Below are 27,616 nucleotides of genomic sequence, written 5' to 3' on the forward strand. Positions count from 1 at the left end.
GAAAAGTAAATGAGTTGCTTAAGGGCATTGAAGTGTTAACCTAGGTGCAAGATGCCGATTTAAACAGAATCTACCGAAGCTGTATTTTGTGAGGGGGGTGAGTGGGTTGTGACGTTGAGCAGCCATCTTGCGCTGGTGTGGAGGCGGCGGCGGTGGTGATCTTTGCTGTCGTCTGATCTGACGGGAGCGCAGCGAGCCGAGCGGTGGCCCGGTCTGACAGGCCGAGAGTTAGCGGGAGCCGCCGACCTTGGGCGAGGGGCAGTGAGGGAGCGAGAGAGGAGGCAGGCAGGCGGCAGTAGTCGGGCCGAAGGCCGTGGTTTTGTGCGGTTTTCTCACGCCAGGAGCTCGCTTTAAGACTATGGGTGACCGAGAGCGCAGAGAGCGCGGCTCGCTCACACTGACGGGTTTGACCGGGTTTGTGGTCTCTTCTTGACATGGGCGGGGAGTGACAGTCAGCGTTAGTTTGCAATATATATATACTTTATATATATGTTCAATACAAACAGCTTAGGAAAGGAGTTAAGGTAGAAAACCAAAACAATCAAAAGGCGGCACAGCAGGAACTCCCAACAGTTAAGCCTGTGAGCAGATCTATAGAGGCAAACATGATAAACAAGTGATTTTTTTTTTGTTTTCTTTGTGTAGGGCGATGTCAGGAAACCGGTTAAAGGTTTACCACCATGTTGTTGATTGAATCCAAGTCTTTGGTAAAGTCAGAAATGCCCTTTGCTTGGTATTTTGTTTGTTTCTACTCATGTGCCAATGAGCCGCGCCATGTAGTTGATGTGCCAGTGCAATCCTCTTTGTCTTTTATTGTCTGTCCTTAAAGCAAAAACTTAAAAGGAAAAAAAAATATACAATCACCTACTCCAATATGTTTGAAGACAACTGTGCCAGAGGCTGCAGGTAAACTTTTCAGGCTGTTTTTTTTTTGTGTAAAAAGGCAAAAACCTGGCCTGTATGTAAACATGGGATCTGGCTACATCATTTCTGTGTCATCCTTGGGCACACCTGAATCTCAGTTAGGTGTTTAATTTGTTGGTTAGATCCATTGGTATCCATCATTGTAATCTAGTTTTAGTTCAGCAGGTTAAAATTTATCTCTAATTTGGATTGCTTTGGTTTGTAAGTTTTGTTAATGTGAATTAAAAGTGAGTTTAGTTCCCTGCACTCTGATGTGACCGTGTATATATAGGGACTGTTATCATGACTGGACTCTGGCCAACATTTATCCTAAGTTTTTGCACAACACAGTTTTAGAGCTTCTGGACTAGTAGTTGTGGTAGTTTTTTTTAAGTTAGTGCTACCAGACATGTTCTGTTGTGCTGTTTTCTTTTGAGAGAAATTGCCCATGTTAGATTTTGTCACTTTGTCATAAGCTAAAAAGAGGGTTAACACACTCAAAACAAAATGGGTGACCCACACTCTCGGAAGAACCAGACTTTAAATCGACTGCGTGCTCAACTTAGAAAGAAGAAAGAATCTCTGGCAGATCAGTTTGACTTCAAAATGTACATTGCCTTTGTATTCAAAGATAAGGTAAGATATGATCTTTCCTGGCATATTTGTCAAAGGTGAAATGTAGAATGCTTTCTTCTCTAGTAGTGGGGTGAGAAGTTGCTTTACAGAATATTTACAGGGCAGTCCCTTGATAACTGTAATTGAGGTTCATTGAAGCATCTACATTGGCAGAAGTTCATTTAGGCTTCAATGTAACAGTCATGATAAAGAACATTGATCTGCCTACTTACTGCCTGTTGCGCCACTGGCGTTTAGCGCAGCAACGAAGGTCCTCCATCTGTGGCGGTGTTCAGGGCTGCCTTCATTGTGTCATTAGCTTGGCTTTCACTACTGTCAGTCATGCAAGTTCAGGATAGAGACTCAGGAATACTGTTGCACTCAGATGTGGAAGGTTTCTTCATTGCTGTTTCCGTAACAGTTTTGTTTTAGCAGTCAGGATTATTAGCCCTGAACTGAACCCGGAGGACTGGTGGACCACTGTTAGTCCGGCCTCTACCCTTTGACCTGTTTGGCATGGGTGACCCTACCAAGAGCCAAAGCATAAAACCCTGACTCAGCTAGCATAGCTCTCCGGGTCATTGAGGCACATAAGCCTTCAAACTACGTCAAGGCTGTGGTCCTCTTGGGAGGAAAGAACATTGAAGACAGTAGGAAAACTAGCAGTGATTGACAGAAAGGAGGAGAGCGGGAACTTATGGTGGATCACAAACATGAGAAAATCTGCAGATGCTGGAAATCCAAAGCAAAACACACAAAATACTGGAGGAACTCCGCGGGTCAAAGAGTAAACAGTCAACTTTTCAGGCGGTGACCCTTCTTCAGGACTGGGGGTGTGGGGGGAGATGCCGGAATTAAAAGGTGGGGGGAGGGGAAAGTGGCTAGCTGGAAGGTGATAGGTGAAGCCAGGTGGGTGGGAAAGGTCAAGGACTGGAGAAGACAGAATCTGATAGGAGAGGGGAATGGACAGTACGAGAAAGGGAAGAAGGAGGGGACCCCAGGTGGGAGTAATAGACAGGTGAGAAGAAGTACAAGGTCAGAGTTGGGAATGACGAGGGGGAATTTTCTTCACCTTTTGAAGAAGTCAGTATTCATACCATCAGGTTGGAGGATACTCAGACAGAATATAAGGTGTTGCTCCTCCACCCTGAGGGTGGATATAGTTGGTCGGATTAGCTGAATAGAAAGGTGGCAAGTAGAATCCCTGATCCCTGAGGAGATGTACTTATGGAACGGCAGCAAGAAGATGGGATGACATTCAGGTGTGGAGGAATAGTGATTTTTGGGATGCATGTCCATAGTCAGTTCTGGATAGTTGGGAAGCTTTTCTTTCGGTCAGACATAGAACAACTGGCAGTGATACTAGAATTGAAGACTTATTATTGTTCACAGTTCTGGTCCAAACAATGTGGGAAATGTGTTTACACTGGAGAGAGTGAGGAGATTTGTAAACATGTTGCCAGTAGTGGAAACCTGTTGCCAACACGGGAAGATTAGATAGGTTGGGGTTATTTTCTTCATCAATATAGAGGCTAAGGAGAGACTAAAAAATGTGAAATTGACGGCTTTGGATAGGTGAATAGAAGGTACCTAAATATACCCCTCACTAAAGAGACAAAACCAGAAGGCACAGATTTAAACCTAGAATAATCCTGGATGAGTGTTGTTGGACTTGCATTTGTCTAGCATGTGGAGAGTATTCCATCGCATTACTGGCTTCTATGAAAGGCCTTGAATGTCAGGAGGTAAGTCATTCACTGCAGGATACCCAGCACAGGCACAAAGGGCTAACTGGCCTCCATTTGTTTTAATTCTATGCTGTTCTGATATGGGCAGACTTTCCTGGAAAGCTGAGAAAATAACTGCTGTGGTTGTCTCTTTATCATAAACTTAAGGGTTGTACAGAATTTCTTAATCACTTTGGAAACTGAGGTTAATATGACACACTTGATAGTTACAGTTAGCCCTTCCAAGGATTCTCACTCTGCTTCCTTCGGATTATTTTGGGATTTGCATTGTCATTTGACAGGGATATGAAAGTTTATTTGCTTTATCTTTACAATAAGTGAGGTAAAATGTTAGCTTGTCCACATTTGCTTATCCTGTAAATGACTACCATGATTAATCCCACCCCAGTGAAACTCTGTAATCCAGTTTGTGTAGGGCTCTGGTGTTGGGCAAGCAAGTTTTCTGGACTATCAGATACTATACACCTACACACTTCTAGTTCTCTGTCTGATGTTATGTAGTGGACTAATTAATTTTTCAATGTACCAAGTGAGTTTAAAATTAATGCTTGAAATGGAAATGGATGTTTCAAAGTGCTGTGGGACCTTGGGCCCTGCCGAGTTCCAAGTGTGAGCTGAATTTCTGAACAACTGAACAGTTGTTAGAACTCTGAACTGAAGTTTTACTCTGTCCTTAATTTTTCTTATCCCTCATTTCAATATCCCTTTAGTCATTTGGTTGCTAATTAATGTTTATACGACACTCCTCAGTATACACTAACACTTCACAGACACTTTAAATTGAGACCAAGAACACAAGCTGTTGTATCTGGAATAATTTTATTCAACCTCATCATGCTACTTGGTTAAAGTGAAATGCATTTGAGCATGTGAACAGTATGAAAAATGAATATTATTGATCAGTTGGTTTCATTCAAATATTCTTTGCGATTTTTTTTCTATTGTCCAAATCATTTTTACAATATCACTCATTTCTGCTTGCTGTCTATATCTGTGGTTGACAATGGTTTCATGGGGATCTCAAGGAAAGGAGAATGGGGAATATACTGGTTAGATTGGACTCTTGTTGGCAGCATTTGATTAGGTATCTGCTCCCTTGAAAATTTGATCTAAATACTGAGGCAAAGGTCACATCAGAGTTTTTAATAGACATCTGTAGGTAGTTGGAAGTAAAGGCAACTTAAGCAATATGGGAATAGAAAATAGGCACTTGATAATAGGACTACTACCCTAATGTTGGCTAGTTGAGTTAGGAGGCATATTCCATCCTTCCTCAAAACAAGGCTTGATTAATTGTTAGTTTTCAATTACATTAATCCCAGTTGACTGTCTCCTGCTGACATTTGGATCATTTTTGATGGTGATTTGTTTATATTCATGCTTGTGTGCATTATATTTTTAATATAACTTATTTAAATTTGTAAGAACATGATTTCTGCTTAACAAGGATTCAATAATTTTAAGTATTTTTAAAGTTGAATTTAAAAAAAAAATTTCTTGCTTTGATATTTTTCTTCTTGCATTTCAGATTTTCCCCAACATTTTAGAAATTTCACTTCAGAAATTATTATCCTGTATATAATAGGTATAGTGTGTATAGTCCCTGTTTTTATTGTCCTGTGAAATGAAGAGCTTACATTTTTAAATGCAACTTGGCAGTAATAATTTAAAAGAAGTAGCATAGAAAATGTTTTATGTTAAGAATTATGATTCTGATGTTATGATTTAAGAAGAAAAAGTCGGCACTATTCGAAGTGGCTGAAGTTGTACCAGTTATGACCAATAACTATGAAGAAAATATCCTCAAAGGTGTACGGGAGTCCAGCTACTCCCTGGACAGTTCCACAGAGCTGCTGCAGAAGGATGTAGTGCAGCTTCATGCACCACGCTACCAATCCATGCGCAGGGTAAGTACTTCAGAAGAATTATATAAATTGAAGGTTTGCTTGGAATGACACAGAGTGGTAGAATATGTCACATCAAAACGTTCAATTAATAATAGCAACTTCCTTTATCGTAAGAGGGAAAAAGGTTTGTAGTTGTTTGTACATAGATAACCAATTTTTCTGCAATGTTCACAGCCAAAACAATCATTGATACTCTTCAACACTGTAAACGCTAGAAGTAATAAAATACTCAAAAGGTCTGGCAACAGAGTAGTGGGAGCAAGAAACAGTTTCAGGTCAAAGATCCTCAGTCAGACGTATTAATATCCATGGACTTGTAATTATTTATTGGCTTAAATATAAACCTGATTTTGATATGCTAAGGTCTTTTGATTTGTACTAATATGGAATCATCTTGCTTAAGGCTGATCATTTTTCTTGTGACTGGTTTTATTCCATTTACTGATCAGCATCGTGTAAACTTAATTTGGTGATGCCAATAGTTTCTTGCACTCGCTTCAATTTTAACTGAAAAGCTGACTACTTGCCTTCGAGCTTATGATCTAATGGATCTTGTAAGATGGAACTTCAAATGTGATAATAGAGGTTCTCCTGGACTTTGGTTTGGTAACGATTCATAGATTTGAAATATTAGATTTAAACTCATTTGTTAAATCAACTGATGTTTAAGTGTTTTGATGTAATATATTTATTAGATTCTCTTCTATATGTCATTTCAAATTATTGTAAATGTTACTTTATAGATTAGCTTTTAAAACTGTTTAGATATGCTTATTTAGTTGTGGGAAGGCAATACAGAAAAGTTGGTTCCATGGCTGAAAATGCAATGCAACAAAGGAAATCTGGCTGTGGTAGATATGATCATCTGCAGGGATCAATTTATCCTCATTAATGCAAATATTCTTTTGTGGTTTAATGCCTTTAGAAGTTCTTGTTATTTTCTTTCTAAGCTATATTAGACTGGCATTGAAAGATGACGATTTTAGTTATTTAGAGCAAAGGGTAAGTATGGAAACTGGAAGTTGTTAGCAGTTCACATTCTTTTGACTTCTTGCCTTGTATTATAATGCCTTGTAACTCTTGATCCACAACCAAAATTATCATTCTTCATAAAGTCAGAATCTTTGTTTTTGTGTTTCTTGATGTGGAATCCATTTAATATCTCTATTGGAATTTCTCTCATTTCCTGACCTATTTTAGGATGTAATTGGCTGTACACAGGAGATGGACTTTATCCTTTGGCCACGGAATGATATAGAGAAGATGGTCTGTCTCCTTTTCTCCAAGTGGAAGGGTACAGATGGTGAGCCTTTCAGGCCTGTTCAGGTACTGTTTGTACATAAACATGAGCCAAACTTTTGGATGCCTATCACAATTGATTTGACTTGCAGTTTGCCAAGCTTGTTGATAGTTTTTATGGTTCTGTGTTGGTTTGATGATTTGCCTGGATCTTTGGTTTTGTTCAGACATTATGTATTTTTAGTTTGACATTGTGATTAATTCGTAGTATATGGGTTTCATTTCAGTTGTCTCTCAGTCATCTGTGTAACGACAAATCTTGATAGGCTTTGTTCTTTGCTTTTATGGATGCCTTGTTTCTTGTTTTTCCCTCTAGCGATCTTAACATTGTGTTGGGTTCACATTTGTGTTGTGCATCACCAAACCAGCATAAAAGTAGAAACTCAATGGGCTTGGCAAACTGCAAATCAAATCAATTGTGATAAGTATACTGTCAGCATTAGCACAGTAACAGTGGTTGTCTCTCATGTGCAGCAATGACAGGAGACCTGTGTGGGAGAGTTTTTAAAGTGGATAGGCCACTGCACTGGGGCAGTTCCTCTCTTGACCCCAGAAGTCCGGGTTCAGTGGTACAAACAAGTGTCACGAACTGGGGTCTTCCTTTTGTTGCAGTGGATGACCATGGTGTCTTCTGTGCCTTGTCATGCTCTTTGCTTTCCACGGAGCATTGCAGTACTGCCTTCCTGGCTGTTGGATGTCACTGTAGATCTCATCTGCCCAGTCAGCCAGAGCTGACTTAGCGTGCTAGGACAGGCATATCCCTATCTCACCGGGTATGAGGGCCGCTGGCTACCCTCACCCTTGCCTGTTGAAGTGGTGTACTGGGGTGTGGCCACTATCACATGCAGACAGCTACTTGGAGCCATAGGTGAGAGCTGAGTTTCTGGTGGGGACCAAAAGTGAGTGAGCTGCCCCAGAATGGACACAACAAGCCCCTTCACCAAAGGTGCTACCCCTCCCTGGACACCCAATACACACCAAGCACAGTAATTAAAAGGGTTATTTATGCATAAACCAGAAGCATTTTGTTTGCCTGTGGTACTTCAGAACCAAGCTTAGCCCTTTGATTGTCTTGAGTCCACAAGAACTTATAATGAAGATGTCGGATTGGGACCAATAGCAGGGGTCCTGTCAAATCTTAGCAGAATTACCAAGGCCAATTATAAAATCTATGCATCTAATAAACCTAAAAGGAATAAAACTAGATCTTTCAGATCTTGGCAGATAATTTCTGAGTGCTTGCTGAACATGAAATTAAGCAACAAATCTTGTTTTCTAATATTTGAAAGTTCTTACTGTTTACGCAGGCCAAGTTTGAGTTTCATCATGGCGATTATGAGAAACAGTTTCTGCACTTAATTAGCCGGAAGGATAAGGCAGGACTCATCGTAAACAACCCTACCCAGTCCATCTTTCTGTTCATTAATCGTCAGCACTTGCAGGTGAATATAATTGTGGGCCTTTACTTTCCTAAACTTATTTGGTCCCATCTGTTTGGGTGAAAAAATGTGGAACATTGCCAGAGGTTTACCGGTGAAATTTGGCATGATTATTTTTCCCTTTCTTGCTGCTAACTTAATATTGCTTTGTGTTCTTGAAATAAGTCTTTGTGAACTGTGCACTGCTATATACAGTGATTCTTTGGCTCTCTGCACGACTGCCTACAGATCTTGGTAGATTTACTTTTAGGACTATTGCAAGGTAGTTAAATTTGAAAGTTATTTGATTGATTTGAGTTATCGTATGCTCTGAAAATCTGCAGAGTACAGATTTGCTCATTGTATGGAAATAATCATTGCATTGTAAACTCATTGTTTGGTGAGCTCAAAATTTTTGAAATGAATCTACTTATAACTTTGGATCTTAAATCTGTACTTAGTCCTGAACTTAGCTCCATACTATTGGAGTTGGAAAATAAAATCAGTATTATTTGCTTTGTCCACCATATTGACATCAGGCAAGATGAGATTAAGTCTGTTGTAATCTCCTTAACAGGTAACGTGGCATATTACCAAAAATGCAATTTTCACCCATGGGAGATTTTGCTGTTTATAGCCAGAGTAGTCAGTCAAGCCGTTAACTTAAAGTGACATTTATAGAGGCAGTACTGGTGTGAAACGTGTAAATGACATATCTGTCGGATGTTGCGAACTGAGACTAACTGGAGCCTCAGTGCTGGGAATCTTGGCTTGGAAGTGAATGCTGACCTAAGATTGTTAAGGGTCCAGTGAACTTGGAAATTTTGCATAGAGTGGCTTAAAATGCTTCCTGTAGATAACCAGATCTTAGGAAATGGGGAGCAGATGTCACAGCTGTCTGGCCAACCATGAGGTTTGTTTCAGGTCTGTGATCTTGATCTTGAAGAAAAGGTCTCAGTAATGAATCTTCATTATTGAGAGGGGGAATATCTTGCAGCAGGGGCCGGTAGATAGAGCTTCTTGGTGTTGCAGATGTTGAGTACAAGTACCATCCTTGTGCTTTGGTGAACAGATCAATGACGTAGCTTAGCTGCAGGTGCACAAGTCTCATCTGGATACTGCAGTTTGAGTACTGAGGCCTTGGTGATCTCTTTCTGAAGTCTGGTTGAATGGTTTTCCGTAACTTCTGAAGTTTAAATACATCCCACAGGAAGTTAGGCATAAATTGTGCCAGAAAAAAATTGAGAAAGATCAGAGCAGTAGTACAGCTCTGTCAGGAGAAAAGATTTCCAGACAAAAGATTTAAGGACATGCTTCAAGATTCCTTGAAGTTCAACATCCCCACTGACTCTTAAGATGAAGAGGTAGTAGAAGATGGTCTCAGTTTCTGGAAACATTAGTGTGAAGAAACAATCACACTGAAAGTAATTTCAAACTAAATGCTTCACTGCATAAGAATTCAGTGTAATGTAGCTACATTTAGCAATTCAAAGCAAATTTCAAAATTAAAGAAATGCAAAAATAGTGCTATTGCATTAATTCAAATACAGTAGATTTGACCTTTTTTAATTTAATGAGGATGGTGGCCTGAAGAAAAACAAGAGCTTTCAATGTGGAAAAAATATGAGTGTTTTGTAGGTTTGGAGAAACCAAATGTCATAGTTCACAAAACTGTTGATCTGTATATGTTCAAAGAGTAAGCATATTTTGATTTGGATAGAATACATTCAGTTGCAACTAATCTAAATGCACCTTGTCTCTGGAGCTTCTATCTTTTTTTCCTCCATGGATAGAGATTTAGTTTCTGATGACTGGTATAGTAAAACTTGGGTTTTTGAGGCTGGAGGTGGTATTCTTCACCCTCAAAGGACAAGCTTATGTCACCCAGAGCAGTAAAGAAAGTTATTTTTCATATCTCCAATAAGACTTGCATGGTTAATTGTCCCATATTGAAAAAGTGGATATTGATAAACTTGAACTCAAAGTCCATCCATAGTAAGTCAAAAACACAAACTTTGGGTGATTCATGATGCATAGCTATTTAAAATTTAAAAACAAAACATGTCATACTAAGTTTGAGTAAGCACAGTATATGTGACATTGAAAATACTTTACCTTTGAAGATGTGCATGAATGCATTGACTTTTGAAAACTCATTTTCAAAGTACCTTCAGTTTTGCTTCATATTTATTGCATATCTGTGTTACAGCTTATGATTTCTTATGTGTAATGGTGAACAATGAAGGTGTCATGTTTTATTTTGCAGACTCCAAAAACCAAGGCCATAATTTTCAAGTTATGCAGTGTCTGTCTTTACCTGCCACAGGATCAGCTCACCCACTGGGGAGTTGGAACCATTGAGGACCATCTCCGTCCCTACATGCCAGATTAGGGGCATCGGCCAGCAATATAGGGAAGACCAAAAGTGTCAACAACAGTGAACTTGTATTTCATCTTTATTTCCTGATTTTAAGATGATTAACTACTTGTGAAAAAGAACAGTCTGTTACAAAGCATACTCTACTTGAAATTTTCTTTCTAGTCATGCATATCTCAAACTTTATTTTTTTTACATTACTGCCTGCATATTCACCAATAGGCTGCTTAGATCTACATTGTCAGTTCCACATGGAAAACAAAGGTGAAATTTGAAGCTTGTTTTGAACTGCAAAAATATCTGAAAAGTACATGATTAATCTTGTTTCTGCTGGTTATGTAACCTGACACACTGCATTGTTTTGAGATGTAATGTTGGGCGAGTTCTGCATTTGATAAAGAGTTCAAGTAAAGGATTCATCTTGGATGTGTTGTACAAATGAAGGGCTTCAAACCTGAATAACACATGGTCCGACACGCATAGCTGTTGAGCACAAACTGTTCATAAGAGGATGGCAAGCAAGCAAAAGAGGTAGCGGGGGGAGGATCTTTAGTACCCATTTTGGTATCTGTGTAATGTAGGCTATCACCACCATGTAGTCTACATTTAAGTTTGCTGGCATGTTCTTTTTGGATCTTATTCCCTTAGTTGCTATATAAATGTACAAAGGAATTTTTCTTCTATTCTTTGGGGAGATTTTAGCAGGTTAATAATGGCAGGTTAGACTCAGTAAATAACTGGAGTCTAAAGTAGCGAAACAGCTACAAGATTGTCACTGAAGTTCAATGTTACTGGAATCTTTAAAAAACTTTCCTGTAGCTGAAGTAGCTTATTTACCTAGAAAGGGAGGTTGGGACTAAAAATGGATGAAGGTATAAAGTCAGTTTTTGATTGTGTAAAAATATGCTGATTGCTGATACAACTCTGTAAAGTTAATAAAATAATGAAGAAATACCATAACTTGCGTTCAAGAAAATGCACTTAAAATTGCTTCTTTAAAAATTCTGGAGTGTTTCAGTTGGGTTATTAAGGTCATTACTTGTAAGACATGATTTTGAACTTGCATAATTAATGCAAGGCAGGCTGCAAAATGAATCAAAGGGGGGAAAGAAAGCATTTCTCTGAAGCTGTAAGAATTGTGAGCTTCCTGAGCTTATTTATGCATGCCTGCTACTTCAGTTAAGAACAAGGCTAATCAGTAGGAAATTTGTATTCACCTTCTGTTGAAATTGGGAAAATGAAAATAAATCTTTAATCCATATTCAGAATTGTTTTTATCATTCAAAATACTGTAACTGTGTTAACAATACTTTGAGTTAATGATGCTTGAATAAAAACAAAATACCTGCCATTTCCACACCAGAAAATGTATTAACCTCTTAGCAAAGTAAATCCCACCAAGTAAAAAGACCTCAAGGCAATTGAATGCAGACAGCAATGAAACATGTCTGATATAAGCATCAAGAATCCAAGTCAAGCTGGGTGAAACGTTTTCATGTTAGCTACCCATGAGGATTTGTTTGTACTCCTGCGCGGTATTTGCTAACATCAACAGAGAGGCGTTTCAGCTACTCAGGTAATCATGAGGAAGTGGGTGGAATGTAAAAGTAAAAAGAAATGCCACATTTCATTCAGAGGAAGTTCCAGTCTTGGTGACTGACCATGAGCTGGAAGGATTATCTTCAGGTTTTGACTGCTTAGAGGAGATCTAGCCTGAGCTATGCAAAACGAGGAGGAAGGGGTTTCAGGTTCATAGGCCTGGAGAGAAAAGCTTTGAATACGGCTAATACATTAGGACCTGTCCTCCAGATTTCTTCCGATGGAACCACGTAATCTGTAAATTAACTGTGGTCTTGAATATAGCATTAAATCTTGTTTAATACCACTTAATATTGGTACAGTTTTACTGAATAATAAAATTAGACTGAGTTACTTTTAGGCAAATGAAAAAAACTTAAGATATGGAAATCTCACAAACCACAATGAAATGGTTCATGATGATAATGTCATTTTATAATCTCCAGAAATAGGGTGGCTGTGATTCAGTAATTCGTGGGATCCTGTCTCTATTGCATGAGATTAGCTCTACAATTCTATCATCTAATATATTCCACGATAGCATAGGGACAAATGGTTGAATTTTAGATTACAGATTCAATTGCTCATCTCAAAGTTCAAAGTACTTTGAACTTTGATATTGATATCCTTATTTTACTGCATAATGAAATTAGCATTGGACAAAATCAAGTTATGAAAGAAATCTCAAATCTTGCAAAATTTAAATTACGGACCCAATCACTAATTTTTCACCATTCTTCTATTGACCAAGGTTTTCAAATTCCTGTGTTCATTTTCTCATACTTTTGTATATATAGTTAGGACACACGTAACATCAAGATTAGACTCGAGGAATAGAACAACTTGCACTGGAACAATGAACAAAATGCATATTCAAATTACTTTTATTTTCTTTACTGCCGGAACAAAGATATTTTACAACCAAGAAGTATTGGCATGTAGCCATGACTGCATTAGCAATAGGTAACTGTATAAGCAAGATTCCACAATGTCAAACATTACCATTTAAAGCGGGTTATAGTTATAAGTACTGACACAAATATTCTTTGAACAAGAGTAAGTGATGTTCGTTGATGAGATCTTAGTGTCTTACCATAAAAGACATCACTTGTGACAATGCAGCATTTACACAGTATTGCACTGCCCTTCATCTCAAACAAGTTGAAAATTAATCTGCAGAACAGCTTATAATTGAATTGAAAGCACAATTTACAATATTTGAAATTAAAATCTTTTATTTGTTAAATTTTCCTCAAATGAAGTAATTGTACAAAAATGGTTTAAATTTTTTAAGTGCCAAGGTATTTTGTGTGCCGTCCTTGAGCCAAGAGTTTCCCTGTTTCTTTGTTTGTCACGTCCACAGTTGTAAATGCAAGAGATTTACCTTCCTTCAGCACCTCAGCAGTTATGATAATATCCTCTCCCAGTTTTGCTGCATTCATATACCTAAAAGAAGTAATAAGTCACATACATTTTCAGTTATCAAGTATATTATTGCAATTGGATATATGTCATTCTGAAAAGCAAAGACATTTATTTAATGACATTTCATCTACATTCTTTTTCTGGCTAAGGTACCCTGCCATTGTCATTGTGGACACGATAAGAAGAAGAAGAATTGTCATTGTCAGCAAAGTACCATCTGCTGTAATTGATTAAATGAAAGTAGTCAATCTCCACATAGCACATATTTGCTATTCTAATTATGTTCATGCTGAGTACCAGCTATTAGCTTAACCGGTCATGTTCATGCCTCACGAACCTCAGACCTGAGATACGAGGACACAATTTGCTGCCACGCTCAGTGCAGTACTGAGGAGCTGTTCCACTTTAAAGATGATCTTTAGTGTGAAATCCCAAACTAAGACTCCTTTTCTCCTTGGAGTGACTACAACACAACCTGGAGCATTATTTGCAAAAAGGCAAATGTGTCACTGATGATTTATAGTCCAAAATGTTATATTTTCTCTAATTCGGCACACTGCTTAGTGCAACTGGCGATAACATTTTCAACATCAGTAATGAACATTGATAGCTCACAGGCAAATGAGATCAAATGGTTTTCTTCTATAGTGCTGATAAATACTTTATAAATGAACAGTTCACAACACTGTTTACGATTTGAAAACAATCTTGCATGTGGTTCCTATAAATCATTGCCAGTGATTTTAGTTGTGCATCATCATTTGGTTCTGCTATTGAATGATTAGACACAGTTTGTTAAATTTCCAAGGTACCAAAAACTGTACATACGTTATATTCATGTCCACACTAACTCCTGGTAATGCCCGTTCAGTGCTAAGCAAGGCTGTAGTTGATACCACATCCACTAGTGTTGCTGTCACTCCACCATGTAGGTTGCCCGCCCGATTCACATGTTCCTCCTCTACTTTCATTTGGCAGACAATTTTTCCAGGGCTAGTTGTAACAACAGCCATCTGGAAAAAAGTGTAATTGTAACTTAATTAGACTGATTTTAAAATATATTGATTATTAAATAATTGGCTTTCTTTGCCAAATGTGCATTGAAACATACAGTGAAATATGTTATTTGTGTCTACAACCAACAAGAGTCCAAGGATGTGCTGAGGGCAGCCTGCAAATGTCGCCATGCTTCTGGCGTTAACACAGCATGCTCACAAGCTACTAACTCTAACTCGTATGTTTTTGGAATGTGGGAGGAAACCAGTGCACGTGGAGGAAACCCACATGGTCATTTGGAGAACATAAAAACTCCTTACAGACAGGGAGGATTGAATCAAGATTGTGGCACTGTAGAGTGCTGCACTACTGTGCCACTCCTTGCATTATGCCAAATAGTATAAGGGATGTTCTCAGCATATAAAGGCTCCTAGGAGAGGGTCTTTTAGAATAAAAGGCAGAACAAGCATGTTAAGAAACATTATGGAGCCTTGCAATCATGAGGTGAAAGTCTAAAGGGCTTTGCATAGATTTCTGGAACTTTTGCAGTAAAAATGGTGGCTGGTAAGGAGTGTGTTTAAGAGGCTGGCCCGTGTGTAATTAGGCCTTGAATAGTTTTGGCACAGGAGAGGCAAGTGAGTGCAATGCTAGTATGTAATAATGCCACATTTCACTCAGAGCAAGTTCCAGTCTTGGTGACTCACCATGAAATTCAAGGATCATCTTCAGGACAAGCACTACCTGATTTGGCTGCTTGCAGGAGGTCCAGTCAGCAGCTAACACAAAACAAGGCCCAGAGATAAAAACTCTGAGTACTGCTAGTACATTAGGACCTTTCATTTCCTCCAGATTTCTACCTAAAGAAAATGTAATCTGTGGAAATTAATTAAATGGCCAGGAAGATAGAAAAACTTTAAGCACAGACCAAAATCCTCTGAAATCTTTTTACAACTATTGATTCCACTAAGCACGATCCCTCCTTGCTGATAACCAACACTGGCACATCTCAAGGATGTATGCTTAGCGCACTGCCCTACGCTCTCTACGCCCGTGACTGTGCGGCTAGACACAGCTCAAACGCCATCTATAAATTTGCTGATGACACAACTGTTGTTGGCAGAATTTCAGATCGTGATGAGGGGGCGTACTGGTGTCACAACAACAATCTTGCACTCAACGTCAGTAAGACTGAGGAATTGACTGTGGACTTCAGAAAAGGGCACGCACACCAGTCCTCAGCGAGGGATCAGCAGTGGAAAGGGAATGGGAACGTACTGCTGAAGTCATTGATCTTCTTCAAGGTACATGTTAAGATTTAGTGGGAATTTTAAGCATGTTTTGATACTGTGATAATGGAGAAAATCATGCACTTTTGTATCCAACCTAAATTATGAAACTTTCAGTTCAAGACATTAATGAATGACAAGTCTGATGATCTTAGACCTTATTGCTACCACATTAGCTTGTAAATGTCTTAAATGAAGAGAAGATAGAAATAGTTGAACCCTGTAGACAGAGTTCAGAAGGCCACATATATCAATCAAATAGAAGAAACTTGCTCTATTCTAAATATCACCAACTTCTATACAGTTGTGTCTATTTAGACAGGAAATGAAACCAATTTCAAAGCATACCATGCTCCCTGCTCTTAACTCCCAATCTATCTCTATTCTGTGTGGATATATTTGCCAGGGAAAATTATGCAACCAAAAAATGTAAAGATCTGGAGACTTCTGGGAAATACAGAGAAGCTAATTTAAAATACTGACATGTTTGAATGGAACGCCATGAGAATTCAATGATTGTTGGCAACACACTTGAGCAGCTGGCAGGAATTCCATGTCTTTGCAAAAGCGGTAAGAATGAAATTACTGACAATGTGCCTAGGATAATCTACTAACTCTGAGGTAGAAATAATTCTTATCACCCAAGATACAACTTATTTCATGATGCATTGTTTGTATAAACTTACATAAATCTTCAAGTTCGTGGGAGAGAAAGTGCCCAGCATCTTGAAGCCTTCAAGTGGGATTATATTGCATTGCAACCAAATTTCTTGACCTCTGAAGCAGAATCCAATAAAAAGTAGAGCTGAAACTATCTTTCTGGTCTCATTGGAATGAGGCAAGTTCTGCCTGGTCTTGGCTAGCATATATTTGAAGACCAAAATCCTGACAAAATATTGCTTATTTCTCAATAATAATGCACCTTATCAATAATTGAAATTGGTGTTAATAGGTTACATCCATTTCAGTATTGATAACTATCCGTTTAATACTATTATGTATTTAGTCTGTGGGTTTTAGGGATTCAGGAGTTAAAGAATTATGGGAGATTTTACTGAGAGGACGTCAAAAGGAATTTCTGCTTGTCATGACGACAAAGACATTCCACACCTACCAGTTTCTCCCGTGACATAGCCACAACCACAAAGGTTTGTCCAAATAACACATTCTTCTTAACCATAACAAAGTCAGGTTAAATCAATGAATTGAATCAAAAATGCAAATTGTATTTCTGCCCTGCTGATTTCATCCAGATGTTATATGTATGCAATTGAGGAAGAAAGAAAGATTGCACTTGCTTTTTTGTATACTCGGTTGCAACGCCATAGAGATTTATGCCCAGAAGGAGCTAATTAAACTCATACCGTCCCTGCCAGCCGAAGATTTACTGTTTACATTAATGCATGTTGGTGTATGGCCTTTTACATCATGACACTTCCAATACTCATGTATAAAATTGTTTATACATGGGTAAAGGTTTCTGCCTCCACTTTACTTTCAAGTAGTATGTTCTGGACCTCAATTACTTGTGAAAAATATTTCTCTTTAGTCCCCCTTACTCTTTCAACCAATTAACTTAAATCTCCCGGTGGCAAAATACTTTAATTCCGATTTCCATTCTGACATGTCGGTTCAAGGTCTCCTCTTGTGCCAAGGTGAGGCCGCCATCATGGTGGAGGAGCGACACCTTATATTCAATCTGAATAGCTTCCAACCTGATGGCATGAACATTGGTTTCTCCTTCCAGTAAACAAATTTCCCTCCACCCTTCCTCTATTCCCCACTCTAACCTTTTACCTCTTCTCACCTGCCTACTACTTCACCCTGGCTCCCGCCCCCCCCCCCCTTTTCTCCTATGGTCCTTTCTCCTCTCCTTCTTCAGTCTTTGACCTTTCCCACCCACCTTTCACCTTCCAGATAACCTCCTTCCTCTCCTCCACCTTTTTTATTCTAGCATCTTCTCCCCTCCTTCTCAGTCCTGAAGAACATTCTCAGCCCGAAACACTGGCTGTTTATTCATCTCCATGGATGCAGTCCGACTACTGAGTTCATCCAGCATTTTGTGTGTGTAACTTAAATCTATGCTTCTTTGTCCTTGTTCTATCCGCCTTCATTTACACCCTGTCCAGGGCACTCATGCTAAAGGACTTCAGTTATGTCTCTCATCACTCCTTTATTCCAAAGGAAATGACACAAGACTTGATAATTTCTCACTATGACTATTATTCAGCAGTCCTAGCAACCTAAAGTTATTTTTCATGCTCAATGCAATGATACCCTTCCTGCAGAACTCTAACTATGGTTAACTAATGTTCTGGAAACCTTAATTTGATCACATTGCTCTGTTCAGTGCCTTATCCTGCAATGGAAAGGTTTCTGTGTGGTTTCAAAGCTATCTTATCAATCTGTCTAGGTACCTCCAGAGATCTGTGGCCATTGTGAGTGGTATAGAGAGGGTAAATGCAAGTAGGCTCTTTCCACTGAGGTTGGGTGGGACTACAACAAGAGGACATGGCTTAAAGGGTGAAAGGTGAGAAGCTTAAGGGTCACTTGAGGGGAAACCTCTTCACTCGGAGGATTGTGAGGGTGTGGAATAAGCTGCCAGCACCAGTGGTCTATGTGAACTGAATTTCAAGAGAAGTTTGGATAGGTACATGGATAGTAGGGATACGGAGGGCTATGGACCTGGTGCAGGCCAATGGGACTCTATGTCCTCCAAGACTACTGTTCTTCTAAACTTCTCAGCAAATCTCAATTTATAATGTATGTCCTTGCTTTGTTTTCTCTTCTCATGTGTTGCTTCAATATTATAAACCTTGATCTAACTAAGATTTCCAAGATCACCAGTGATGACCATTTTTTCTGGTACAGATGTCCAGAACTAGAAAACATTAACATAGAATCTGTGCTAAGCTATTCAGGAGCAGTCAGGGAACCCTCAGACAAAGGATGGTGGATATCTGCTCTGTTTTTCTTTTTTTCTCTCTCTCAGATCAACTGAACACCTAATAACTGATAGGTTTAGAGAAAAAGTATTAAGGAATACAGACAAATCACAGAGTTTCTGTATATCCTCCGTGATATTAGTGAATGTAACAGGTAAAAAAGCCTAAGCATATTATTTCTTATGAATCCGGTTACAATCTAATCGAATGGCAGAACATAAAAGCAGCTGAATGACTTGCTTTTCACATTTCTTCCTGTGGACACAAAATGTTTTGGACAAGAAATATTTACTCAGGTTTATTACCAGGAAAAATAAACTAATTTATCATATTCATAAGGGGAAAATGTGTTGTTTTAAACATTACACTATAGCATTAATATTCTTTCTGCATCAGTTCCTGGGATTTCAGTGTGGAAATGCTGATAGTTTAATCAAACTGTTGCACCATCTTTACAGAGTGTTTCCACATATAACACTCAGTAAATGTTGTAAATGACTGAAGCCAGTGCCTAAGGCCATGAAATCTGAAGGAGACTCAAATCATACTCATTGGGAAATGGATTAATTGATGTTGCTCAAATCCAATGCCATTTTTCCATCAGAGGGAAAATTTCACATTCCAGAGCTCGAAGGCAAAATATTCTTTCTTTCATCAAATGTCATTAACTTGTGTTTATCGTTCTCAGTATCAAAGCGCGCTTTAAAATATGATATAAAAATGACTAATTGTGAATAGTCTTTGACCTGTACTGTCGTTTACGACACGCTTTACTAAAATATTAACTACTGCACCTAATATTTCCCTTAATCAATTTAGAACAACAGGAATAATGGTTCGGATTCAATTCTAACCAACAGCTATGAACATCTGACGAAATGTCGCGTAAATCATTTTTCATAAAGCTTATCTTTGCAGAAATTTGGCCTAAGCTGTGGAGTGCTGGAAGTTTCCTGCAATGCTGGTTACATTCACAAATTCACAGCGTCAGCGATTCACCTTGCTCAAAATTCGATCGAAGCCCTTTCCTCCTGTCAAACCTCGGATTAACTGTCTGAAATTGTTCAAGGACGATCCAGCCATGGTCAGAAATAAGGTTGCAGCTATCGCTTCTCGGCGAAGTGTTTAAAGGTTATAGAGAGAGGTCTTCCTGGAGCAGCGGGAAATACGCCCGCAAGCTCGGATGACCAACAGCATCTCCCATTGCGCCCCCTACAGGAGCTGAGCTCCCATACTTCACAAATTGAAACGGCCAGCGCCGGAACTTCTCTTCCGTGAAAACAGTTCACTGTTTTCCCCCAGGCACAGTATTTGCATCTGAAACACAAATGCTGGAAGAACTGTCCTGCCGAAGGGTCTCTGCCCGAAACGTCGACTGCACTTTTTTTCCCCCCGTAAATGCTGCCTGGCTTGCTGGGTTCCTCCAGCGTTTTGTGTGTGTTTTGCTTGGATTTCCAGCATCTGCAGATTTTCTCTTGCTGGAAGGACTCAAGTTAGGCAAGATCTACTGAAAGCGAAAACAGTTAACATTTCAGCTCCAAGACCGTCCATCAGGACTGACAGGGCTTTTCCAGCATTTCTCTTCTGTTTCAGCTACAGAACCCTTCATTAGCTGTTCCTTTCTCGACAGATGCTGCCTGACCAGCTAAGCATCTGTGGCATTTTCTGTTTTTATTTCTAATTTCCAGCCTCCACAAGTTTTTAACCTTTATAGTTCATTAATCTTTTTTCTATTTTCATTTTCAATTTGAGTAAGTTGTACCACTACCAAGCTGTGTTGCCTTCTTTGGTTGTTTGTAAAAGTAGTGGTAAACGAGAAGGTGCAGAGGAGGTTCCTGGGAATGATCCCAGGAATGAGAGGGTTAACATGTGAGGAATATTTGATGGCTCTAAAACTATACTCATTGAAGTTTAGAAGAATGAAGAGCTGGGGGTGTGGTTGGGGGTTTGGGAAATCTCATGAAACTCATTGAATATTGAAAGGCTTAGATAGAGTGAACATGAAGAAGATGTTTCCTATAGTGGTGGAGTCTAGAATCAGAATCAGGTTTATTATCACCAGCATGTGTTGTGAAATTTGTTAACTTAGCAGCAGCAGTTCAATGCAATACATAATATAGTAGAAAAAAATAAGTAAATTACTTACAGTATACGTATATTGAATAGATTAAAAATCATACAAAAAACAGAAATAATAGCACAGCCTCAGAATACAAGGACATTGTCCTATGGTATAATAAGACCTATGGTCCAAAAGTTTATTTGCTTAGTGTTATACAGGGGCGCTGGGAGCAGACCCAGATGCAAGACACAGACACTGAAGTACTAGGAACAGGACAAGGACTAGAGTTTAGCAAGCAAGGGAAGTGGGGAAGAAAGGACACTGGACATTGACACAGGCCGTGGACGAGACTAGGATGCAGGGCCTGGGCTAGGACATGGACAAGAAACAAGCAAATGGGAACTAGGAGCCTGGACTAGTGACATGGAACTCCGGAACCAGAGCCTGGACAAGGATCCAGAACCTGGGTCTTGGTTGGGACCCAGAACCTGGGTCTTGACTCGGAACCGGAACCCGGGTCTAGGCTAGGACTCAGGACTAGGATCTTGGCAAGGACAGGACGTGGCTACCGAACAGGACGTGGAACTCCTGCATAGGATGAGGCACATGGACAGGAAAAGAACACAAAGCCTTGACTTGGACAGGACGAGGTTCTTGGATGTGGCTTGGACAGGACTATAGACTCCTGGACAGGACGAGAGACTCCTGGACAGGACGAGGGAACCCCAGCTCCGGACTGGGTGAGGTACTCCTGGGCTGGGCGAGGCACATGGACAGGACGAGAACAAGAAGCCTTGACTTGGTTGAGGGAGGGACAGGGACGCAGAGCCTTGATCAAGGGAGGGACAGGAACATGGAACACAGAGCCGGGACCCCTCCTTGGGAACAGGACGTAGGGCCAGGACCCATACACAGAATGCTGAACACAACGAGACAGTTCCCAACACTAGGTAGCGGCAAACGGCCGGACCTACCTAGCGAAGGCGTGGACACAGAGACAGTTCCTTATCTAGGCACAGCAAGGCTCTGGTCTTGCTCCAGCAGTAGAACTTGACAGAGATACAGGCAAGTCTTCAAGCCAAGGCTTCAGGCAGAAGGTGAAGGGAACAGTCCAGCAACCAAGGCTGAACCCAGGAGCTGTTTATGTAGCCAGCCCAAGATGAGAATCGTATGCCTCAATTAAGGCACCAACAAAACAAGGAAAACCTGGAATAAGGATTGATGGACTGGACAGTGAACCTGAATGTGGACTTCACGGACTGGACCATGACACTTAGATTCTTATGTGAATATTTAACCCAAGTAAAACAGACAACAGTTACATGCTTCCATTACCTCAAAACTTGGGTCTGATTTCAAAAACTGGGTTTCTTTTTATATTGCTACCTGCAACTCCGTCTCTCTGCAGAGAAGAAAATATTGGAAAATGGAAAAATATGGTTAATTCATTCACTAAAAGTTAATAAGTTAAATGGGTTAAAAGAGGAAAGAGATTTTTGAATAAAGATCCATAAACCTCCAAAGTGTAAGGGCAAAGGTCAGTGAATCTACAACATACGTAAGTTTGGTTCTCAAGACTGCAGGAGGAAGTGAAGTGAAGCTGCAGAATGCAATGGGACCAGCAGTACCTGTTCAGATTCACATTTATTTAGTTATCACACGTTCATTGGAACATAAATAAATGAATCTTCAGAGGGACTGTGAGTGGAGATATAGTAATGCAAGGTAAGGTCATTCCTGTGCACTTACATCAGAAGTTAGAAGGCATAGTAATGGCAGCCGGTGGAGTGCTAAGCTCCTCCTGTGTGAGCAATCAGGGAGAAGTCAAATGTCCCCGAGGTCTATGTTTTTCAGGAAGTATGTCCACTGATGCTCCTCTTAGACCTCATCCATTGGTTGGAGGGGCAGTCGGACTCCCTCAGGAATATACACGAGGCAATGTGTTCTAGATAGATGTTTCAGTGAGGTGGTCACACTGCAGGTTCAGCCAAAGAGTAGGCAGGTATCTGCCTGAAGGGGCCGGCAGGCAGTGCAAGAGACCACTGTATTTATTCCTCTCTCAATACTACGTAGGATACTCTTGCGGGGGAAAAGCAACTGCAGCCAAATGGGTTGCTCTGCGACTGGCTTTGTTGTGCAGCAGGGAAGGACCAAGACTTGATGCATAGTAGTGGCGGGAGACTTGATCATCTGGGGTAGAGACAGCTATTTCTGTGGGCCACTGATGAGATTCCATGTTTCGTCTCTGGTGCTAGGGTCAAAGGTGCCTTGTAGCAGGTACAGAACATTTTGAAAGGGTGGGGTGGGGACAGCCAGCAGTCATAGTCCAGGTTGGTACTAATGACGTGGGTAACGAAAGAGATAAGGTCCTGCAAAAATAATTTAGGTATAAACTAGCAAAGAAGGACCTCTAGTGTTGTTTTAAAAAAATGCTCCTAAATAGGGTTAGGCTGATCTGTGTTTTCGTCCCAGCATATATAGTGGGTGCACCCGGAAGCAAGTAGTGTAATTGTGCAGAGGAGAGGTAAGGCTGAGATGGTTTCTGGTCCCAACATGCACAGTGAGTGGATACGGAAGCAAGAAGTGTAATTGTGCAGAGGAGAGGTAGCGCTGAGCTGGTTTCTGATCCAAAAGTGCACAGTGAGTGAGAGTTATTACAGGAGAAGTAGATATAGGGGTAGGGCCACTTTGAGAACCCCAGAGCGAATATTTATAGGATTTGAGGCTTTAGCGGAGAGGCCATGGTGACGGTGTCTGCTTTTAAGGTCAAAGTTCTGTATTTGAGGTATAAGTGTTGAGACTTTGGACTAAAGAACGCTACCTCACTTTTAAAATATATATTATTTCTGTTTTTTGCATGATTTTTAATCTATTCAATATGTGTGTTTATATACAAACAATTAATATTATTATTTTTCTTCTTCTATATTATGTATTGTATTGAACTGCTGCTGCTAAGTTAACAAGTTTCACAACACACTCTGGTGATAATAAACCTGATTCTGATTCTGATTCAGAGGCTTCATCAAGGAAGCTGAGCTGTGGTAAGGTAGAACCAGGTAAGATCTTTCACCTTCCTCTCCAGTCTTACCAGCTTAGAGATGGCAGTCAGGGTGGTTGCAGGTTCCTCCTGCAAGCTGTGAGAGAGCAGGGAGACTGCCAATGTGCATTCTGGTGGCTGAATTTATTTCCAGGGGAGAGACACAATCACTAGGGCTCCAATGCATGACAGGGAATGGGGGAGACAAGGGGGGTGGTTGTGGCTGCAGTGAGAGAGACGACAGGGGTACAGACGGGAGCTCCTGTGGCCGCAGACCCGGCTGCAGGATGGTGTGCTGCTTCCTGGGTTCCACGATCAGTGGTGTCTTTGAGCAGTTGCAGTATGTTTCCAAGGGGGAGGATGAGCAGGAGATTACTTCCAGTACTGCGTGCTAGCGAGGGCGAGAATAGGGAAGTAGGGCAGAGGTATGTGTGACTGATGAGCTGGTGTAGGAGGGAAGGGTTGAAGTCCTTGGACCTTCTGAGGCACAAGTGATCTGGACGAGCAGGACGGGTTGCCCCTGATCTAGGTGGGGAGCGGGCACGGGAGGGAAACCGAACTCCTGGCAGGGAGATCTGCTAATGTCTTTTAGAAGACACCCCGATCAGTAGTGTGGCAGATGAGCATGGTGAAGCAAATAGGTGTTAAAGTGAGCAACTTCAGAAGGCAGGGTGAGCAGGAGCAAGTAAGCCGATAGATCAAACTGCATATATTTTAAGGTAAGAAGCCTGACAAGTAAGGCAGATGAACTCAGAATATGGATTGATATGTAGAATGGGACATTGCAGTCAGAATGGAAACATGGCTGAAAGAGGATCAGGACTGGCAGCTCAATGTCCCTGGATATGGATGCTATAGGCAAGGGAGGAGGGGAGCTGCAATCTTGATGGGGGAGAATATTATGAGCTTGAAGAGTGGCCATTTGGATTTCAGAGGGGTAAAGTAACAGTGTCTTCACCCAGGCCAAGGAAGCAGCTTTAAAAATCAGTGCTTCGTAGCCGGTTTTTCGGAGCTTGAACAGCAGCCAGAGTTTTGAGGCAAATGTAATGGTGTCTTCACTCAGGTCAATGAGAGAGCTTTAAAAAATCGGTGCTCCATAGCTGGTTTTCCGGAGCTTGAACAGTGGCCAAACAGAGTCCAGGATTCATTAGCAAGGTCAAATAAAAATAAGGCGGGGCGAGAGGAGCAGCATTGTTGGAGCAGGGCAGTGTCAGGGTGGGGAGACTTCGGCTTCAGGCAAAAACAGGTGTGGGCAACCTAAGTATCTGGCAAGCTTTTTCTTGCTTATTCTTCATCTGTTGGTGTATAGTTGGGGTAGTAAGAATGGCTCCAGGGTCTGTGTTTCGTTTTTTGTGTAAGATGTGGGAATTCTGGGAGACCACCAAACTCTTGCTAGGAGCCATGTACCTATTTCCTGCCTGTATTGTATTTTGTGGTGCGTTTATTATGGTAATCTGTTGCATGGGTGGGCTGTGGTAGATGCAAATGAGTATAGTTAAGTTTTCATGATTTGTCCTAACTAGTTGCTGGTCAGAGGTAGCTGGGGATTTTTTTGTTGACCAGGATCTCTTAGTTATATCTCTAGTTAGATCGTGAAGTCCACTAATTAGATGATTAAGATTGCTATATTGCTAATTAAACTGCTTATTTACAGTAATTTGAATGCTAAGATCACTATATCGCTAATATAGTTTTGTTAGGTTTTTAATCGCTATAAGATCATTCATCTTTCTGGTTTTGTAATAAAGGAAGTTTCAATTTGAAGCTTCATTATTTGGAAGCACGTCATACAGTGTTGACTCCCTGGCTTCAGCCTCTCAGCAGTTTTGGTTTGTTTTAAGGTAACTGCTACATTTTTGTCAACAAAAAATAGATATACCAAATGAACACCCATCTATGGCAAAGGTTTGCTTTGGACCTGTTGGCAAAATTGTAATCGCAGCACGAGAACAACATGTTGGAACCTCGAGCTGCTTGCAGTAGGATTATCAGTGAGCTTTCTTGATTTGTGCGGTGTATCTGTGGTTTGAATACAATTTTGAATGGTCAGTGCTGCCTGTCCATTGGGAACCATTGCTTGATCATCTGGAGTTTACTTAAGGGTTCGTTGTTTTGTTTTATTGAAGTGCTGAAATAATTCCCCAACTGACATCTGACATTTGAATTGAATGCCATTTGTTTGGTCTGGTTTAAGCACTGTGGATGCATAACAAACTTGTTTGTTGCCTACAATTATTGAATTGAATATCACCAGTGCTGAGAGTGAACAAAGAGTTAATTAAGAGTTGGGCAGCTAGACAAAGTAACATGAGTGCATCAAAGCATGGATTTGGCACCAACGAATCTGGAGTCAGGGCTACAAAAGAGAAATTAAAGCCATAGCTAAGGCTAATCTAATTTAAGGTTTTGGGAAGGAGTATGAAACAAATGTGAACAAAATTAAAAGATTAATGCCATCAATTAATAATCTTATGAAAATTAGAGAAATTGTCTTACAAATTCAATCTTGTCTTGAGAAGTTGACTAATCATTGGGAAGCTGTTGTTAAGCGACATCACATGTTAATCTTATTACTTCTCAGGGTTGAGCAGGAAAGACAGAATGTCTGTTTTTACAAGCATTGATGGCTATAGGAGTGCACTCATAGGGTATGTGAAACAATGGTTGAACTATTGAAGGTCATGTTGCTGCAACAGTGAACATGTGTCTCACCTTCCACAATGTGGTGAAAACTATTGTGAAATATGTAACATCATCATAGTTTGGCTTCGCGAACGAAGATTTAGGAAGGGGGCTGCCCACATCTGCTGCAGGCTTGCTGGTGGCTGATGAGGCCAATACAGGACAGGCAGGTCCAGCCACAGCGGCTGCAAGGGAAATTCTGTTTTGGGTTTGGTGCTGCTGTGTCACGGTTCTTCCTCCTTCTCCTTTTGTCCCCAATGCCAGCCCTACGCGTGTTCTCGAAGGAGGAGACAGACTGGTGAATGACCAGGCTTCATGATCAGAGACTAGACTAGACCACTGGTGATGGTCAATGTGACAGGTACCAAGGGATTTCTTCAGAGAGTCCTTGTACCTCTTCTTCGGTGCCCCTCTGTCACGATGGCCAGTGGAGAGTTCACCATACAGCACAATCTTGGGCAGGCGATGATCCTCCATCCTGGGGATGTGCCCTGCCCGGCACAGCTGCGTCTTCAACAGCATGGCCTCAATGCTGGTGACCTCCGCCTGTTCGAGGACTTTGATGTTGATGACGAAGTCACTCCAGTGGATGCTGAGGATGGTGAGGAGGCAGCGCTGGTGGAAACGCTCAAGGTGTCGTAGGTGGTGACGGTAGGTGACCCATGACTCCGAGCCATACAGGAGGGTGGTCAGTACAATGTCTCTGTACGTACTGATCTTTATGCCTTTCTTCAAATGCTTGTTGTTCCAGACTGTTTTGTACAGCCTGCCGAATGTGCTGTTTGCCTTTGGCAGTCTGTTGTCAATCTCATTGTCGATCTTGGCATCTGACGAGATGGTGCACCCCAGGTAGCTGAACTGGTGAACTGTCTTCAGCTCTACCTCACCAATGGTGATGCGGGGAGGGTGGTAATCTTCCTGAGGTGCGGGCCGATGGAGAACTTCTGTCTTCTTCAAGCTGACTTCCAGTCTGAAGAGCTCGGCAGCATCTGTGAAGCAGGATGTTATACGCTGCAGGGCTGTCTCTGTGTGGGCAATAAGGGCAACATCATTGGCGAAGAGTAGCTCTCGGAGGAGTTGCTCCAATGTCTTGGTGTGGGACTGTCATCGCCTCAGGTTGAACAGGCTGCCATCGGTGCGGTATCGGATGTAAACACCGTCCTCGTCATCAAGGTCTTCTGTGGCCCTTTCGAGCATCATGTTGAAGAAGATGGTGAAGAGAGTCGGTGCAAGGATGCAGCCTTGCTTTACTCCGTTGCCTATTGGGAAGGGTTCTGAGAGGTTGTTGTTGTGTCTGACCTGGCCACTCCGATCTTCATGTAGCTGGATGACCAT

General features: G+C 40.8%; 2 protein-coding genes across 3 annotated transcripts; one reads left to right on the top strand and one right to left on the bottom strand.

The window, feature by feature from the left end:
- Positions 1–71: 71 nt before the first annotated feature.
- c17h6orf62 (chromosome 17 C6orf62 homolog) lies at positions 72–11,528 on the top strand. Of its 2 annotated transcripts, none has more exons than XM_063069867.1 (5): positions 72–1,539; positions 5,000–5,173; positions 6,374–6,499; positions 7,780–7,914; positions 10,157–11,528. In XM_063069867.1, exons 1-5 carry the CDS (start codon positions 1,411–1,413, stop codon positions 10,280–10,282), a joined length of 690 nt encoding a protein of 229 aa, XP_062925937.1. In that variant the 5' UTR covers positions 72–1,410; the 3' UTR covers positions 10,283–11,528. The 2 variants fall into 2 exon arrangements, with proteins under 2 accessions (XP_062925937.1, XP_062925936.1); XM_063069866.1 differs by having other exon boundaries at positions 87–1,539; positions 4,997–5,173.
- A 1,164-nt stretch (positions 11,529–12,692) lies between these two features.
- acot13 (acyl-CoA thioesterase 13) lies at positions 12,693–19,690 on the bottom strand. Its single transcript, XM_063069355.1, has 3 exons — positions 19,497–19,690; positions 14,099–14,283; positions 12,693–13,291 (listed from the first exon to the last, which is right to left on the bottom strand). The coding sequence occupies exons 1-3, from the start codon at positions 19,578–19,580 to the stop codon at positions 13,135–13,137; spliced, it is 426 nt and encodes a 141-aa protein (XP_062925425.1). The 5' UTR covers positions 19,581–19,690; the 3' UTR covers positions 12,693–13,134.
- Positions 19,691–27,616: the final 7,926 nt, after the last annotated feature.

This window comes from Mobula hypostoma, chromosome 17 (genome assembly GCF_963921235.1).
Source record: "Mobula hypostoma chromosome 17, sMobHyp1.1, whole genome shotgun sequence".
NCBI classification, from domain to species: Eukaryota; Metazoa; Chordata; class Chondrichthyes; order Myliobatiformes; family Myliobatidae; genus Mobula; species Mobula hypostoma.